We start from the raw sequence: 20161 nt of genomic DNA on the forward strand, positions 1-20161 counted from the left end.
GAGGTTAGCCACAAAGAATAAGACATTTGCGTGTTTTGTGTGTGTTTATGCATAAGCGAGGGTTGCAGACAGGAGTCAGACGGGGGGATGACTATAATTTAGAGATGGGCGTTTGACAGGCTTGGCTGTCTGTTGCAGTTTTGAGCGAGTGAGGGCCACTTCACATCAAAAGGGCAGCCTGAAAAGATTGGGCGAGAGAAAAAAAACCTGCATAGTGTAAGTGTAGACACGACTACACATGGTAAACCTGTAGGTGGACTGGGACATTGTTGTCTTTCTTTTTGCCCCTTTAATTTCCTTCCATCTCTCTCCTATCCAAAGTATCTTTGTCTCTTTGTCTGTGCAAGGACCCGTGTATCTCAGATCAATGTGAAACAGCACAGAGTCTGTGGCAATTAACTCCAAGCCTGTAGAACTATACAGAGCTTAGAGAAGCAGAGGAGCCACTCGCAGCATGGAATCCCATTTAACCTCTGTATGGAGAGAACATACACCCACACGAGGACACACGCTTAGTGGGACTGATAGCTTTAAGAGAGCCTTTATTCGCTGTAAGAAAATAAAGCTCTCTGTGTGGATGCCATATGCAAACCTACTCCTTTTGGTTAGCATGTTACTCTGTTGAAGAGTTGGTACAGCCTAGTGTTGTTGAACCACAGACATGCTTTGATTTAGCTGCGGTTGTTTGAAAGTCTTTAAGCCACCAGTGTCAAGGTTGTTGACTTTGACCACACTGCATGGTGCACAACCACATTATCTCTCATGAAGGGCTCTTAAAAGAGCAACTTTGATATTTTTCAGACCCTAATTTCTCCATGTTTTTGTGTCCGATCGATTGAAAGGGACAGCAGTTTCTGAAATTGTTCCAGTATTGAGTGAGAGTGTTGCAGAGAGCAGCCGCTCACCAGGCGGCAATGGAATCCTTTTGAGTCGAGCTGACGCCATCATCTACGTCCACTAAAATTGCTTATTTCTGCGACTGACAGGCTCTGATTGTTGATAAGTGTTTGACAACGTTAGGAGAGGAACATAGGAGTAGCCTCCTTCTGAAATCTCTTGTCCATGCAGAGTGTGTTGTGTTAGACTACAAAAATCATAGCTTAGTGTTATCTAAAATATTTTCTATGTCATGTCTGAATACTCAGATGATTTCGACAATGTGGATGAGGTCTTTAAATTTGATGGTTGCCCGTATTTATTTGCGTCAGAGTATAAGAGCTCCGTTGTTTGGTGATATATTCATGTTTAGAACGTTAAATACAGCTCCTTTAAGGTCATACGCCACCATATTGAACAGAGTTAACCTTTGCAACCATTTTTCTGTTTTTCTTTTCTAAAATCATTCCATTCCTCCTAATCTTTTTCTCTCCCAGGAACCAGCATAAATACATTCTTACACACATTTATCCACCACAGCTTGCCTCCACAACAATGCAGCATCCTGAGGCTTGTATTTGTATTCTTGTCGCACAGTGGAAAATCTAAAGAGGACTGTATCTACAAAAGAGAGCACAAATCAAAGAACATCACAATTCCTGTGAGGATGACGGCCCATTTTGCCTTTCTTTGTGTATCTTTTTTTTCAATTATTCTGTTTGTGGACACTTAGGGGCGAATTCACAAAAAGATTGTGCAACTTTTTTGCTCCACATATAAGACAAAACCAACCCAAGTAATTCTCAAAGCACCCGCAAGGGGTGAAATGCACCGCTAAACGCCCCGTTAAGCAAATAGTTTATCGGTGCACTATGCTATCTGCACATGTTTAAAGTAGGTAACAGCCCCCTTTTTATGCAAATGAGCCTCATTGGAAAAACTATTCCAATTCACAAAGATGACGTGCTAATAGACATATGCGGTTGCAGTGAAATTATAAGCGTCTTCAGGGAGACATTTATACCGACAGACTGGGATATTAAATCCTAGATACGTTTTTTCTCTTTTAATTCCTTGCCTAAAGTTTTGAGGAAAGCTTCAGCACCTGTCGGTTAGGACCTGTAGCTTGCGGTGTGAAGATAGAAATCAAAATGGTAAGGGCCATGGGTTTGAATAAACTAAATTATAAACTAAATACATTTGATTCTACTCATGGGGACCATTCCTAAACTCTCCCCTCTCCTCCACTTTTCCTTTCATGTCCCTGAAGTCCAAGATGGAATTGCGTCACAAACCTTCAGAAACATCCATTGTAGACAGCGGCAGCTAAAAGAATTGGCTAGACATGCCTTGACCCTGTCAATGGTTTATCTGTGGAAATCTGCCAAACACCCCAATCATGTGTTGCCGTCTTCTCTCAGCTTGGCAGCAGTACCACAGACAGCAGCCAGGTCAAGGGTCAGTGACGCTCATACTACTCACAGGTTAGTGAAGAGAAGGCGACGGAGTGCCGATCGATTGTTCTCTGGGAGATTTATTACTCCCGTCTTGATGATGCTCCTGCCTCATTCAAAGGTGGCTGCACAGCTTGCCAATGTCCAGCCGATACAATTTGTGAAAATGCATTATTAATTAATACATTAAGGGAGTTTGACAGAGAAGACTGGTAAAAAAAGAATAAAAGTGGGAGAGATGATGTGTGCAGAAAATTGGTGAGGTCACTGGAAATAGATAAGCAACCGTAGCAAGGATTTGTTCGCAATGAAGAGGAGAAACAGTGGTTAGGTAGGAGGAAAAAAATCCAATAGGCTGTTAGGAGGGAAGAGAAACATAAATCGAAGCATCGAGTGAAAAAGGGGCTGAAGCAAAAAGATAATTAAAAAGGTATATATGACATTTATATTCATGGCAATCTTATAAAACTGCCTCAGATTAGCAAGCTACTTTAAATGTTTTTCAGTTCCTTATGAATAGCGTTTTGCAATTCCACCATATTGCTGCCAGGAGTATTTTATCAGATGCACATGCATAAATGAACAGAGCCCAAATATGCACAAGCTAATATACATGCACAGCCACAATGTGCATAAGAGGCTGATTTGAAACTGGTGTAGAGTCAATAAAGGCTGCTACCTTGCAGGAAGGTCACAGCTTAGAGAAACTCTCCACACGGCTTTACACAGTCTCCACCTGAACTCTCTCCGTTCCCGTTTTGAGGGAATAAATAGCCTCATTATTCCTCCGGGTGCTCACCATCCAAACCTGTGTGTCGCCTCCATTGTTTCTCCTCCTATCACGTCGCTATCTAAACTATTAATCATGTCTGCTTCTCACAATAGTCCCCATAACCAGCTAAGAATTATTGGACATTTTACATCATTCTAACAATATAATTTGCAGTCTGTCTATGGCGCAATTTAGAACCAGTCCTTATGGTGCTTTGTTATGCCTGAGGAAGCAAACGCTAACTTCTAAATCCGGTGAGGTGTTTAGAGCAGGTGACGTTAGGCCCCCCCAGACTCCACTAGAGAAACGAGTTGTCAGTTTACGTATCCTACAACATGTCAGTTTGCTCTTTCAACACAATGGCGTGGTTGTAAGTCGGTACTCTTTTTACGACTCATTAACCACTCACGCTTTCATGTCACCGCTGTATCCACAAAGCGTTGACAGAATTACTCCCGATGTACACAAGAAGCCAGCTGCGTCTCTTCATGTGGTTTCCAAATAGAATGTCAAGACACTGCAGAGCAGACACTTTATTCTACCATATCATGCTGGTTTGCATATTTTTGCATATATGTATTTGTATAGCATTAGCATGTTTTAGCTCCATTTGAGCATGTTGCTGTTTTAAATGCAGCAGGTAAACGATGATAAGCATGGTGATATGTCGTTACAGTGTATCATCATGTAGCATAAAGCATGTAGCCTGTAATCCAAAAAAACAGAACAACACTGATGTAATAATAAGCAATTAACAAAGAAGAAATATTACCAAAACATACTCTATTTCACTCAAGATTTAATTTTCATTAGACCGGTGAATCAGTAATTATTTGGCTGAATAATATAAGTGCACAGCTTGATAAATAATTATCCAAGCCACTTAATTATACAGGACCATGATGTGTTCATTGCAGTTTCCCTGCAATCCTACTGAATCTATAATGGAACCTTTTTTCAGTAATACTAAATGGAATACTAATTCCATGGGTCGAACCTTTCACAACACAATTCTAACATCAAACAATGCTTATTGTGATCACCTCAAGATGACCCCAACATCAGGAGACTAATTGTTTTATAGTGCCTTGTGCAGCTCTTTACAGTCACTGTCTGCCCACGCACTGTACCCATGTGGCTCATACTGCCTGTTGGCTTCCTACCCTGCCGACTTCCCTCCAGCCGTACCCACTGATAATTATAATCCAGAAAACCATTTCATGGGTTAGCACAAGCACAGCAGTTTGCTAACGCTATGTTTAATTCCTCAATATGACACAGTGTAAAATTCTATGAGTGTTGCATACAATTGCTGCCGTAATAAGTGGCTCCACATGAAAATGGCTTTATTATGCATTACATTATGGTCCCTGACTATTCAGTTAATACTCGGAAAGAAGAGCAAAAATCCCCGGAAAGGAACAATAGCAATACTACTGCACTGTAAATGCATATGACTGATAAATGATGGGTCTCTGAGGTCATTCACAAGTGGCTCTCAATGTGGGTGCTATGCTTTGTCAAATATAGCCGTTTGTGTGCTCATTGAAGTGACTCACGGCAACATTTCTGAGACAATATTTTTCGTTCCAGAATATTTTTTCTCTACCGACATCAAAAGCATTCTATCTCACTTCATGAGTTCACCCTTTACGATTCATACTTAAAAAATCACAACATGCACTCTGCTGCAGATCGGTATTCAACATAGAAATTAATAATATTCATAATTCCAATATGTACTCTATGTACTCTTCTCCACCATAACAGTGTCTCTAGAACAAAAGCTTCAGAGACCTCTTATTCTACAAGGACACCTTAGTTAACACTACTACGTGTAGGGGATTTCAAGTGGGAGTACAGGTGCACATGTTCATTACATGTACTTGATATGTTGATTAAAGTACAAGCACAAGCTGCAGAGTGCAAATCCAAACATATCAGGGGAACTGACATAGATGTGTTCAACCCAGCTGTCAGGAAATGCAAGAATATATGATATTATACCATATCCTGCACAACAAAGACAAAGATAAACTACAATATCTCCCAGGACTTGAATCCCAAGGCAATCTATTATTTAAAGCACACGTAAGTGTTTGCAGTTAAAGCTCCTCCAATACTGCATTCATATCCAATCAATTATTCAACAGTGTGATTCCTCCTCTGTCAGTCCGACGCACTGATGCTGGCTGCTCAGGGATCCAGTGAGCCGGCCAGCTGAGGTCTTGCCAATCAGCCCTGATGCTGTTACAATGATGCCTCAGCCTCCAGCTCTGCCTCTGCTTCCTTCAGGAGGGTATATGCTGTCTCTGATTGGTGTGGCTGTATGCTGGCAGACTCTCCATCTGCACTAGATTGCACTGCTGGAGAGGAGATAGCTGCAATTTGCAGCAATTCTGCCAGTAATTTCGATATGTATGAGAACCAGAGCAATTCGTAGCCCTCTCCACAAGGACCGGGGAGGTACTTTATTTGATGCCTCTCATCACCAGCCTACAGGTGTATTCCAACACCTCCCCACTTGTGCCGACACCAAAGTCTAGTTTAGCTCCTGCTCGAGAAAAGGCTCTTAAAAGGGGAAGGGATTTTATTTTCCTGAAGCTGTAAAAAAATGTATGAGCTGAATCTTCTCACGAAGGAATGCTGAACGAGCACAAATTGGGTGATTGAAATGTATATTGAGGAGTGATTGATTGATCTCCTAATGACAGAAATGTCTCTATGCCAAAGACGCAGATTTCAGCCACATCTTTTCTGTTTCACGTAATAATTCATTTCATCATTCATCATGGTTTTCTTAAAGGCCTTCAATTAAAAAAAACACGTGTCACTTTTTCAGTACTTTGTACATAGATAATTCATCATTTCTAACGCTCTCTCGTCTCCTCTGCACTGAGATAAGCACATTTATCTGCAGGATTGCATCCCTGTTGTGAGCTACTGCATTGTGAATAATACCGTGAATAAGAGGTGAGGCGAGGGTGACTGTGAACAGCATGTTTCTCTCACTTCTCTCACCCCAGTGCTACTTTCATAATGTTTGTAATTATTACTACCTCTATGGAAAGCTCTTCATAGACATGTTCTCCTCGTTCAACTCTTGAGGTCACGTGAACATTTGTGTACCCATGAACTTTTGAAGGCCATGGCAATAGGATTTAAAAAAATAATAATAATTCTCTAGCTTCTATTTTAACCTCATTTTATTCCATCAGTCAGGGAATTTGTGATTTTGATCAGCTGAGTGTCCAAGGAATGTGTCGAACAAATAAAAAAATCCTAACACAAATATAACCTCCACAATGCAAATGCAAGAGCCAGAAGTGAGCAACAACGGAAGTTGGCAATGAAAAAAGCCGGCTATCATTGCTGGTTGATTTATTCTAGATGAGCTAGAATCGATCACCAGTTAGATTTGTTTCACGCACACACTGGGCAACGATAACCTCACGATGTCGAGGCGGGTTTTGCGTTTGCTTTGTGGCTTTCGCGTTCGGTCAACACTTCTCGGCCACCCTACTGAATAGTGAGAAAAACTCTTTCTGTTGACTAATATTTGATGGAGTGTCATGACTTAAAAGACAAATGATGCCTGGTGCTCAATTAGTGCCAAACTCTTAGCTACCTCATTACAGGCACACGGCGCTGAAGGGTCTGAAGATGCGTATCCCTTCGGTCTCTCTCTCTCTCTCTCTCTCTCTCTCTCTCTCTCTCTCTCTCAAAAGCCCCTCATTACTTTGACCCTGGAATAGGAGGTGGGGCTTAGCGAGACACTGCCCTTGCCTAGCTTTAATGGTGTTATGTGCCCGTGATCAAAGTCTTCGTGGCATCTCTACTCCATGCTCATCATGCATTGCTCCAGGTCGACTCTCTCCCCTTATCTTTCCCTCTCTGTCAGTGTCTTTCCTTCTCAACCAACACTTCCTCTCTGCTCGGTTAGATTTGCTGCTCAGCAATCCTTTTAAAGCATTCCACATTTTTTACCAATCCTCCCCAAGGACTCAACCCATCAGGGCAGATCGAGTATTGGAGGTAGCAGAGGTCTTTTCCCGTTCTCTCGATTTTTATCAAGACTCGACCCTGTACCAAATTATATTAGTCAGGTCCAGTTCTGTCCTGACCTGGGTCCGGGGTCCAGTTGTCTAATACCCAAGTGGATCTAAGTGAATTCACCATCTGCTCTGTTCATGTGTTTTAAAATAATTGCAAGGGGCGAATGGGAACAGGAACACCAGCATGCTGATGTTTTTGTATTGCAAAGCTGATGGTATCTGGGCAGACAGGAAATGAAAAGTAAAGGGGTCGCCAACATTGTAATTCACCCTGAGAGGAACATGAATTTGTGCACCAAATTTCATGGCAATCCATACAAATAGTTGTCAAGACATGCCAACCTCAAGTCACCATCCTCTCAGACCATTCATGTCTGTACAGTCGTCATGCCAATCCATGCAGATGTATTTCAGTCTGGACCAAAATGGTGGATCGACGGCCATCTCATAAAAATGCATTGCTGCTTTTTTTAACCACAGCTACTTGGTAATTAATGGTGAATCCAGCTGCTACCGATGATGGTGTTCTCTCTCTCTGGACCATATTTTGGATTATCTGTCGGCCTATTTTGGATCGGTTCTGACTGTTTTGGGGTTCCTTTTAGATTTTTTAAATGTTTTATTTGCTTCGGGTTCAGGTGGATTTTCCATGGGGCCTGGTTTAGATCAGGTTTGAAATTGTATAACCATGAAGACCTCGTGTGGATGTATCTGTTCCTGTCTTGTTCCATGTGATGAGGCCTGTTATTGCAAAATTAACATTCTTTGAAGCAAATTTACTTACCTCCAGAAAATTGTGTCTTCTACCGCTGAACCTTGAAGCTTTGTGTCTGTGTGACTGCGGCATTCCAGCTGGAGCTCATTTTGTTTTACCTGAGAGCACCTCTAAATATTAATGTGGTCTTCTCCCTGAATTACAGCCTTACAGGCCTGCCAACTCCCTCAGCATTTGTCTACCTGCCTCTCTTTCTCTCTCCACTTTCCCTCTGTATCTCCCTTCACCACTCTTGGCTCAGTCTTTCCACCCCGAAGGTTAATTTCTGATGATATCAGATGTGATGGGTTGTTGGCTCTCATTCTTCTCTCTCATGATTTTATGACTCACATCCTGCCACTTGAGCAAAATCGCCTCCTTTATTTTGCCCAGTGGATGGCATTCGGAAGCATTTAGTTTCTCAAAGGCGAGAGGTTGAACGCAAACCTGGAATCTAATACTGACATCAATCTGAGTTATCAAGCATCACAGAGATTAATCGTATGTGACATTAGCCAACATTAAAATCTGCATGACCTCAGGAGATTTAAATTTGTTGTGTCACCCGTGTCTTACCTGCTCCTATCATCACTAACAAATGAATCCAGTTTGAATGGAATAAACAAGATAGCTGGCTTGGCTCTGCCTGGGTATTTAGCAGCCGTTCTGATGATTTCTGACTTTGGCACGTTGCTGCTTTTGAAGAGCATCTGGAGTGGACCAATAGGATGACATCCAGCTCACTTACCCACGCTGTTATTTAAATACTCTCAAAAAGACACTTACGATGAGGTGCACCAGTGAAGTGCTCTGTAAACTATCAATAGAAAAGCGATAACCTCATACATATAAAATATAGATAAATTGGAAGCTTTTATTGCGATATTTTTTAGAAAAGATTTGTCCCTCATCTGGCGATAGCAATGTCTTTTCCTGAGCTATGACAGGAGTGCGGAGGTTGCGTGGAGTCGTTACATTTTTCTCATTCACTCTGGGTGTCTATGCTTCGTAACATTCCTCCTCCGCTGCTCGTTTTAGTCCTTATTGCAAACCTCACCTGGTGAGTCCCCGACTTGCTGTAAGTCGGTTCAGTTTAAATGAAAGTTAGCCCGCTACAACGGTTGCAATGGCAACGGTACACATAAAAATGGCCGCCGCTCTGAACCAGCTTGCGTTGAGTTCAATGGGAAAATCCATTCTACTCATATTCCATTTCTATGATTAGAACCATCCGTAATCACTGTCAACTGCGTAGTCATAGCTGACATTTTGGCATCCTCTTCTGTGCTCAAATATGTCTGTATGAATTATTCTTGGAGCAAAGGCAAAGTTTTATACATAATATATCATAACGGTCCCACGAGGAAATTCCACGTGGGTCTTACCGGTGAAATGCTGAGATGATGAGAAGGAAATAAACATGGAGGGAGTCAGCGATGAATTGAAATGTGTGTGTGTGTGTGTGTGTGTATGTGTGTGTGTGGTCTTGATGCATTATTGGTTGCTATAATTCTTTGTTAGAAATGTTAGTTGGAGGGGTAAATGAATCAGTTTTAATCAAGCCTCATCGCTAATATTCATCATTGTAAACTGCCAATTAGCTATGCATCTTGCTGTTACAATAACATCTGCCTGTCCCCATCTATTAAAACAATGTACCCGCTCATCAATTATTGTCATGACAGAGAAACGCAAGATCGTGTATGAAGGATGAAAAGGTTTTCAAGTAAACAGACGAGTGTCTCTGTGGATGGAGCGCCGAAATATGCTCACTAGCATTTGACCCATACAGTACAAACATGAGAATAAACCACTCAAGCTACATCACAAGCAACATGAGCCAACTTGTCACCTCCTTCATGTCTCACTGTGAGCTCACACTGGCAGCAGCAACAAGAGACAAAGTGACCGGCACTCATTCATTTCAAATGAGCGCCGGGAGACGTGGTGCGACAGGAAACGGAGTGACAGCTGGCGGAGAGATTTCAGTCACAGGAGAAAGTTAAAGAGAGTTCAATTTTAAACGAGCAGAGCTGAGCTGTAGTCAAAGACGTGGTGTCTTTGGAATAGTAAGCTAACAGTAATGTATATATGGTTGAAAAAGATGGCTAAAGGGAGTTGATAAACCAAAGATAAAAGTATTCGATAAGTGGTAAAAATGTAGCAAACAGGGATGAATAAGAAGTTGAATAAGTTAGCTAGCTGGTGAACAAGCTATACATATATATACTGTGTATATATATCTTCCACAGCTCTGTTGATTTGTATTGATGCAGCTAAAATATTGTATTTTATTGCTTTAATCAGATAAAAACCTCCAAAATACTTCCAGCCACTTAGAATAATGGTATTGCAGTTGGAGCTGTCCCTGATGGAGGACGATAATTTTAAAGCACAGTGAACACGTGTTTTGTGGTGGATTAACATTTAATTATACCTTGCATTAGAACACCGACATAATAACTGTCTCTCTGTCTCTCTTTGTCACTTAAAAGCTCATCTGGACTGCTGCAAAAACAACTTTCCTTTCAGTGGCTGTCTGCCTTTGTGGTGCTGTATAGCTTTGTGTGCACAAACTGCCCACTTAAATATGGCCCTTTGGCCTTGAATATAAAAAGTAATGAACAGAAGCCCAAATATGTTATACTGCTCTCATGATTATTGTATTAACATATCTGTCCGGTTGCAAAATAACAGAGTTGTATAGTTCCTTGTTCTTACACACCATTCATGGCACCTCTTCAGACCTGCAGTCACACTGAGCCAACTCCATCTATGCCACAGTGAGATGGCTCCCATTAAAGCTGCTGGATTTAATTCAGTGACAATGCTGCAGGTCGGAAAACTGCAACTCTGCGAGCTTTAGTGTCTTCAGAAACCCATAAGGATTCAAAGGAAACAATGTGTATTAATAATATATTGCTAAATGTATCTATCTTCAAAGATGAAGCAAGTGACTCCTGAAAGCAGTAATGAGGGCGCTGTGGGCAAAGTGAACAAACATTCCCAAGATCATTATTCCCAAATTAGACTCAGCCTGGGGAACGGCACCGTGTGTTCGCTGCTGAACAAATAGTGCCGCCAAAATGTTCATTCAGTGAAGGAATATTCTGTATTTCACTGCTTTTGAATACAGTGGAATCAGCCTCTTATGCGCTTGTGTCAGGGCGCTTGAGCGTGCATGAGTGCAAACCAACCAACCAACCAAGCAAAAAAAGTGCGGCCCCCACACTCTTTGTTTTTATTCCTCAACAAGCATGAAAGAATTTGGACCTTGTTAGCGGCCATAACAGGCCACATCTCGATTGATCTACTGCTAGTCTGAGCATTCACCATTCAAAGTGAAAAGTGAGTGAGTAAGGATATGACCTTTCCAAGTTATGGATGTTTGTGCAGGCGGATTAGGAGCTTAGACTTCAAAGCATACAAAGGACAAATGCATTAAAACTATCCCTCCATATATAGCAAACATTAGAAATCATAATAATAATATTTTCCTTTTTAATGATAAATGACATAAGTTTACAAAGGGAAAATAGGAATTTGCTAAAGGAAACTTAAAAAAACAGAGGTAGACATGTCGGAGGTGAGACAGTTAATCTTAACATTATTTCACTTTTTGTCCCAGAAAATGTCATCGTCGGCTCCTCGGGAGCAGCAAGGGTTCAGCACACACCTGTCTCTGTTTTTCTCCCTGCGCTCCCATCTTTTCATGACAAGGGGAGTGCCGACAAAAGCGAACCTCATTCTATTCCCTAAGAGCCGGCGACAGCAAGCCTTTCAGCAGACGCGTGTTCACAGACCCCACTGGCAAAGGGCACACAGCGACTGTCCTTGTGTCTGTGGAAATAGCCCATCCCCTTCTAACTCCTCCCCATCTACGATCTGTGAGCAAAAGAGCTTGACTGCAAGATCAAGCAAGAGGGAGAGATGGAAGAAAAAAAGAGAGACAAAACGAGGGAGGGGTTGAGTTATGGTAGGAGCGGGTAGGAGGAGATGGAAGAGTGCTGCTCCTTTTCTCCTTTTCAGCTGAAACAGTCTCAGGAGCTGCCCCCCAGCAACAGAGGGAGAAAAGCATGATGAATAATTAACGTTGAGAAATGTCACAAGCGGCAGAGAGAAGTGTAATCATTTCTCTGTTGGGTTTAGAGATCTGTTTTTCATTCTTTTCCTTTATGCCCTGTAGTGCTGCACTACGCCGAGACTGTAACCCGTCCCCGAAAGGCCTCCAATACATTCCCCGACACACTTTTCAAATAAAAGCAAATAAATCATTAATATTTGGGCCTTTTAGCGGAATCACAGACATCTCGCAGAGTTCTTCTCCATTTTTAATCAAGTCATTGATGTCAGTCTCATTATCTGTAAAATCACGTTTAAGGAGCAGGAGTCTCTGGTGGTAATGGCTTAATCAATGGAGGGCTTCAGCTTCGTTTCTTTGGAGAACACAGCATGCCCTCTTAGAATGAATAAAAGATCAAAATGACAAATTACCGTCTTCATGTTCTAAACAAGCTAAATTTGTCCTCTTTCCCGTGAACCTCAGAAAATGAGGTATGGATTACCATGGCCTAGTTTAATGAGGTAATTGCAGATACATATCATTTTTATTGAAATTGTAAGATGGGCCTGCTTTTCACGTGTTGAAGAGAGGATGCTCTTTGTATTTTTGCCACCTGAAGTGCTTCATAGTCATCACAAACGACACGATGAAGATATTGTTTTGCTTTCAGTGGACACCATACCATGGAAGGTACTGCACTACAGCCTATCAGCCCTCAGCTCTGCTGTATCTGTGTAGACATTGTAAAGGAGACCATAATGGCATGGATGATTTAATGCCAAAGAAGGCTTAAAGATTTGTGTCCCATCGACGTGTTTGTTAATCAGGCACGCTCTAAATGAGATTCCTTATCAGTAAACACATTGATTGTTCAAAATGAGATGCTGATTTTTCCAGTGTTATTAATCTTCTTCTTAGGAGACATTGAGTAATTATTCCTGTATGGTGCTTGTGTGATATGGAGTTTTATCCAGAAAGAAGTTCAGAGAAGATTACTACCCATTCACTAGTGGTTGTTTGAAGTGCTAGATGGCCAACAATGAGGCACGGGCCCATTCTGCTATCTTTTCCTTTAACTTTTCGTCGAGCACCATCATCCGGTCAACTTTTTAATCCGTCCAACACTTTGGTTTTTGATCAAACTACACAGCTGTACTTTGTGTGTAATGCTAATTAACACAAGTTAGCATGCTAACACGCCAGAATTAGACTGTGATCATGGTAAACGTTCTCACTGTTAGTGTCAGTGTGTTACCATGCTAAATTTAGCATTCGTCAAGTACAGCCCCACCGAGGCGCTAGCGCGGTGGTAGACTCTCGGCCTTGTTATGTATGTGACACACACATCAGCAAACACCTTTGCACACACATTCAGAGAAACTATGATGCTGAAATAGTATGAATCCACACAAACACCTAACGGAGAAGTACCCTGGAGTGAATGAAGACTTCTTATAAAATACTGATAATATTAAAAATGTTATTGTCAATATGATTAATATTAATATTAGCATTATGGTGATTATTATTATTATTATTGTCATTATTATTATTATGTCCTGCAGAGTTAAAAACAAAGTAGACCGTACAATCAAAACAAACAGCAATTAAAAAGTAATCTGCCCTTAATAAGATATAAAAGCAGTCAGAATAGAAGAAATAAAGAAGGCATACCCTAATAGCCATCCTAAAGCGCGTAGGAGGACCAAAGTGTTTGGACTCTCTGCTAAGCTTCCCGTAAACGGCAAAATCATTGAGAAGAGAGAAGCGTCTCTTCCCAGCGGAGCAATCAGCATTTTAATTCTGAAGCAAAACACCTCAAAATTCTCCCTTGTATTAGAACCCATTTTAAATAACCTAACAATAGCATTTAATTAACAGGGAGTTACACCTGAGCATTTAGATTTTAACCAAAGAAGTTTCCGTTGTTATTCCACTTGTCTTCCGCTTTAATTATTCTGAATTAGAGTCTCGCTGAGATTCTCTGGGGCTTTAATTAGCGACTGAATAAGAGTTATGTAAATACAGTTGGAAGCTGCAGAGTCTTTAAATAGAGTTGTGTTGCATCTGGTATTTTCTTTTCTATTTTTTTTTCTGAAAGAGAAAACATCCTAAGTCTTTCTTTTGAAGTTTGTCAAATCACTGCAGGGTACTTTTCCCTTTCGGTGTTTGTGTGGATTGATACTTTCTCTCAAAGGACTAGGTGACAAAATATATTTCTGAAAATGAGCCATTTTTGTTTCTCCGAGTGAGTGCGAAAATGTGTTGTATTGTGTGTCTTTCTGTCCGTGTCTGTATCTCACATGTTTATATTCGTGTGCAAGAATGAAACGAAAGCTGACTTGCGTGAAGTTACCTGCCCATGAATGTATGAATGACTGATCCTCCGCCTCCAATTTTCTGATCGGCTGTGAAAATGGAAAGAGCGGGATCAACCTCCCATTGGGCTAGATTAAACCCAAACTAAGTGCCGTGGCCCAGACTGCAAGCTTCTGTCTCTGAATAATAATGAGTCTCTTTCAGCTGTGTTTGTCATCAAATTAGCCCTCTACTTCAGACGAGGCGCTCTCAGAGTGCAATTCTCGACGACGACGGAATTCAAATTAGGCAATGTCAGTTCGAGGATAGTAAGCTTTAAAAGGGAGAAGGGGGTTTCATTTGGGAACGGGATGATTGCAGTAGGAGGTAAAATGACAGCGTTCAGGTTCATAAAATCACCGTTCGTCGTGCGGTGCAGCTGCATTGACTCACATTACAGGAGTGCCAGGAAAACAAGCCTTAAACCAGCTATTGCAGCATATAGCTTCTTCTCCATGCTCTAAATCCAACCAGTGTTAACTATGAAGCCTTTGAAGCCCCTGCATCAGTGCATTATTTCAACTTTTTCTTCTTCTTTTTTTTGTCTCCCGAATAAACACTGCAACCGTATCGAGTGCATTTATAAGCATGGAGGAAGGCTGTTTAGTCTTGAGGCTGAGTTCACGTTTGTTTGTCTTCCTGCCTTGAGTTTTGCGTTCAAGACACCCAGGTCGAGTTCCTGCTGCTCCTCTCCGCCTGACACACTATCCCTCTCGTGCCTTTGATCAGCTCGGTAGAGTGAAACTTGCCCTGGGAAGCACCATCAGTCCAACGCAGCAGGGGGAAACATAGAGCAGCAGGGGGCAAGGAAGAAGGGATGGAAACCATTTTTCCTTCCGGCACTTTCTGTCTAACACATTCTCTCCAAAGGATTGAGCAACAATTAAAAGATCTGTTCGGGGCATCCGATGAAGCGATGGCAAATGATGTTCAATAGCTGAGACAGGTGGATGTGAACTAGATTAGTGTGTCTTTGGCTTATGGAAGAGATTTTATTGTAAGTAGTGACTCCAAGCATAGACCCACAATCGAGGATTCATACAAACATACTTTTCCTGAAACAAAAAGACATTAAGATGCGGGGACAATATACGTTAATATGCAAATCAGTTCAAGGGTGTTTCTTCCATTCATGACTAAAGATCTGATGATCTGATGCCTAATCATACATGTGCAATCAAAAGTTAATGAGGATTTATATATTTATTTGTTATTCTGAAAAGCAAATTAGTGTTGCCTTAAAAACTATGAAACTCTTGAGCACAATCAGACCTCTACCTATTCCTGCTAATGAGGACTCCGACCACATGCTACTACTCTTCTTTGGTAATGTCTCCTCGAGCAGTACATCCCATTAGCCTATTAAGCCATCATTTCATTGCTTTAGTAAATACACAACGTGAGTGCACACTCAGCAGTTTTTTTTTTTAGAGCTGATCTGAAGGGAACTGAAATGATCGCATGATTAGTTTTGTAGTGAGAGCAGAAATACTCATCAGTGTGTTTTGGAAAAAAAGCTTGAGTCCATTTAAAAGAACAGACTACACTTGACTTCAACATACTGTGCATGTCTCATTACCAAGAGGACACAGTTGTTGACCCTGCTGTTAAAATGTTCCTCTTCGATATTACAACTTTTTATCAAGCTAAGTATCCTTGAAAGAGTTAGGGGACTGGTTTTGATGTTCCTGAGACAGAGCAGGGGGATGTTTTGAATTATGAATACCTTTTCATTTGAGTGAATAAGATTCAGTTGGTTCAAAAAGCAATTCACCTTCTTCCTGGATAAGTCTGTGAAGCCCTGCTATTTGAAGAAATACTTTGTTTTTCTTTTATTGAATGTAGTCCAAAAAATAGCCCAAAAATATTTTGGAACTTTAACTAAACAACACATAACATTCTATTAAAAAATAAATATATCCTTGCCCCACCATTTCATGGAGAGTTCAGAGCAATTAAAGACACATTCACAGTCTTTTACAGGCAATGGATGAGCTTTAACCCAGCAGTATGAGGCTGAGGTGGGCGAGAGAGAATTAGGATATTCCCGTGAGATTGAGATGAAAATACATCTGTAGAGCATACGAAACACAAAAGAGACATTTTGCAATGTTGATGCAAATGTGCGTGATCGTAATTTGTTTGCTGTGACAGATTGTCTTGAGTTGTAATCTTGAAAGTGCGTGCCAATGTGAAGAAGTGGGTCTCACGACTTCGATTCAAATCACATGCATAGTTTTAGGGGATTGGGCTGGTCTCTCCGTCCTCATGTCAAACAGTTCTGTGAGCGGTAGACACTCCGCGCACCTTTGAAAAGAAACTCTAATCTTGTTTTCGAGAGAAAGAAAATGCAGCGGGAGACTCTAAATGGGCCAAAAACCATGTTACATCTTATTTCCAGAAAATGTACGGTCGTTGAGAGGCTGCTGAGATGGCTTTAAATTGTTTGCTGAGAACAACGGCAGTACTTTGTAATGGATTGTTTTGGTCTGTGTCTCAATCTTTTTCCCTGCAGGGCTGAAGCAGATCCATGCCCTGTCCATCCAGGGGAACTATGAGCTGCGTATCGACTTGGAGGACTTTGAAAATAGCACCGCTTATGCCCAGTATGGAACCTTTGGAGTAGGCCTCTTCTCAGTGGACGCTGATGATGATGGATATCCTTTGACTGTGGGAGACTACTCTGGCAATGCAGGTATGTAAGCTCTGTGAGCTATAGCCGGACTTTGCCTGCAAGACTTCCTGTGCTTGTACTCTGATTTTAACTCCGTGTTTGTACGTTTGTTTTTCTATTAATCTTACTGCGAATACATAAGTCACAGCAGTGGCTGAAACCTCCAGACAACTTCCAGTCTATGCCGCCTCATAGTGAAATAATAATTTTATTTTTACAGTTCAGTAGATGTGCCCACTTGTTATTAAACCATGCAGACAGCAGCACAGGGAGAGGGACTGTGTCTCTGCTCCACAACCTTCAGATCCAAGCCAGCTACCTGTCACCTTGATTAAATTACTGCCAATTAATTGCACTGCTTGACCTGCAGCGTAAACAGAAAGCAGCCGTTTGAAATGAGGAAGCAATTTAAAGAACCTTTGGGGAGCGCTGCTGCGAGAACACAGAGAGAGAATGGGGACAGATATGAGAGATCGGGCAAGAAAAAGAAGCGGAGAGGAGGGAGGGAGGGGCTGGGAGGAACTGGAATGGAGGGATGAAGGGGGGGACAGGTGTGGAAAGAAACAGGGGAGTAACAGGAGAGAGGTAAGTAAAAATGAGGATACAGGTATTTAAGGGACAGGGGAGTAAAAAAAAGGCAATGTGTTGTGTTTGTAACAGCTTTTCCCCAGATACAGTGTCCTGTAATGCCCCTGGTCCCCTGTCCTCAGCCTGGCCTGACCTTGAACTCATCTGCCTGTTGGACATTTGAATCCAGTCAAATTAAGGGTACTCAGACTCTCTCAGGATGCTCGCGCTCTCACCTTGGCCTCCCTCCAGGCAGAGTGCTGTTATTATTAGTAGTATTTTTGCTCTGCTGTGGCTGCTTTTCCGATCAGCTGACAGGTGCTCATTTGTGCTGGGAGCAGCTGGATCTTAATGGGCATCAGAGGAGGATGCTCCCCCCCTGCCACCAAGGTGACATCCAGCGTGTTGCAAATGAGCCTTTAAGTGCCTCTGTTGTTGTTTTTTGGGGGGGGGGGGGGGTTTGTCTCTTCCTTGTCTCCTCTTTTCTAAACCCCCTGGACATCAATACCATCGTCGGTGCCATTGAGCTGCTGCTTTTTCTTCTCTTCTCTCCCCCACTGTCTCCTTCATTTCCTAATGTCGAGCAGCACACAACATTAATATCAGGCATGGCTGTCGGAATACTTTTCCGGCTGACTTGTTACCATGGTAATGCCAAATGGAGAGCAGTGTATAGGGCAGAGTGAGAGGGTAAGAAGCTTGGCGGCCACATCCTGAGCAATTAAGGGTTGTTTGATGCCCTGACGGGCTGTTAGCCATCACCTGATTGCTGGTGAGCCTGTCTTTCATTCTGCTCTCAGCTTTGTCCTTCTATCCACTTCTGGTCGCAGTGTGAAGCCTGCTTTGGAAAGAAAGGAACGGACAGAGAGTGCAGTGGAGGTATGGGGAGTTCGATGGACATTATGAGCTGTTTGAACATCCATTTGCTGAAAATTTTAGATCTACCGCAGTGTCTGCGAGGGCGTTGCTTTCATTTTACTTGTAAGCCTCTTAGAGCAATGGCTGGCGAAGCAGTTATCGATTTTCGAGAATTTGCCAATGAGAAATCTTTATATAGTGAGTAGATATTTTCAGCTCGGCAATTTGATTGTGTGGATCAGACTTGCCCTGCAGACGGCGATTAAGGGCACGTACTGTGTAGGTGATTCGACTTGCCTGCAGTGGTCTTACATCATGATCGTGATCACACAGGTTGCGGGAAAGAATGCCATGTCACTGTTATTCATGCTTTTCAAGATTTCCGTACCAGTTACAAAAATACTTCGGAGATAAACATAGAAAGAATGATATCAGCATATGCGATGAAGTCCATTAACTATGTCGTTTCTCCTCTCTTTCAACACTTCTGTCAATTAACTGACAGACATCCTGATGAAATCCCTGGGTGTGTGGAAGATAGAAAGGTCACCGCGGAACCTTTGATAAATTGGCCACAAAGCCGTCTGACTTCCTGCTTTAGATAATGAGAAGCACTACTCTGGAGAACTGGGGAGCCTAATTTTTTTTCCTATCATCTCCCTCTGTTTATAGAAATGATGAATTGAAATGTCCTGTACTATTTTCAAGTTGATCTCCTGTGGATTTATCTAATTACTGGTTTCTCGTTGCAGATCCAAGAATATGTCGGCGAAAGACACAAATATAGTGTTTTGCCTTTTTGTCTTCTTTTTTGATTCCAGACAGATATCAATTTCAAATTAGAAAGCGCAATTGAGGTGCAAACGCTGTGCCATCTCCCTGCTGCACTTGTTTATGAGAGCTTGTATCATTCCTTTTAAATAAACCTTTATCCCATTTCTTTATACATGTACTCACACATTCAATTTGTGTTGCCCATCTTTTCCCGCCCTAGGTGACTCTCTGCTCAAGCACAACGGGATGAAGTTCACCACCAAAGACCGGGACAACGACCACTCGGAGAACAACTGCGCCTCCTTCTACCACGGTGCCTGGTGGTACCGCAACTGTCACACCGCCAACCTTAACGGGCAGTACCTGCGCGGCCAGCACACCTCCTATGCCGATGGCATCGAGTGGTCCTCCTGGACTGGCTGGCAGTACTCCCTCAAGTTCTCCGAGATGAAAATACGGCCTACCCGCGACCCAGAGAACAAATGAGAAAGACAAAAGTAGATAAAAAAAAGTTTTTTCAAACATTACAAACCACAATTTCTGACAGCTAGGCAGAGTTTCTTGTCTTGATATCGTTTATTCACTAAAACATACCTCTTTGAGTTTAGTTGCCTCTGTTGTTTGCCTCCCGATGTCTCACTCCCTTTTTTGCTCCTCTTCCTCCATCACTCAGCTACTGGTGTCATGCTGGCGACCATTATCCTTACCCCAGGTCCCTTTGTTAAAAAAAACAATAACATAAGCATCATGCATATTTATTTTTTTTGATCATTCAGTTCACGAAAGCAGCATACCAGAGCTGCGAAGCCACAGTCCACTGCGCTAGCTTTACTCAGTCTGACGTGGTGGTCCAAGCATCGCCTGCAGAACCACACACCAGTAGTTCGCTCCTGACATGTAACTCTGACCTCCCATCTGTGCTGCCATGGCACTTCGACTGCGGTTCAGTTTCACTG

General features: G+C 42.1%; 1 protein-coding gene across 1 annotated transcript in view; it reads left to right on the top strand.

The window, feature by feature from the left end:
• Positions 1-19691, top strand: part of fibcd1b (fibrinogen C domain containing 1b) — a gene marked incomplete at both ends in the record, with an annotated part of 86713 nt that extends 67022 nt beyond the window's left edge. The window contains 2 exons of the mRNA XM_079179709.1: positions 16848-17027; positions 19426-19691. Coding sequence (XP_079035835.1) covers positions 16848-17027; positions 19426-19691 — 446 coding nt within the window. The remainder of the gene's footprint in view (positions 1-16847; positions 17028-19425) is intronic.
• Between the last annotated feature and the right edge of the window lie 470 nt (positions 19692-20161).

This window comes from Pholis gunnellus (assembly GCF_910591455.1).
Source record: "Pholis gunnellus genome assembly, chromosome: 18".
NCBI classification, from domain to species: Eukaryota; Metazoa; Chordata; class Actinopteri; order Perciformes; family Pholidae; genus Pholis; species Pholis gunnellus.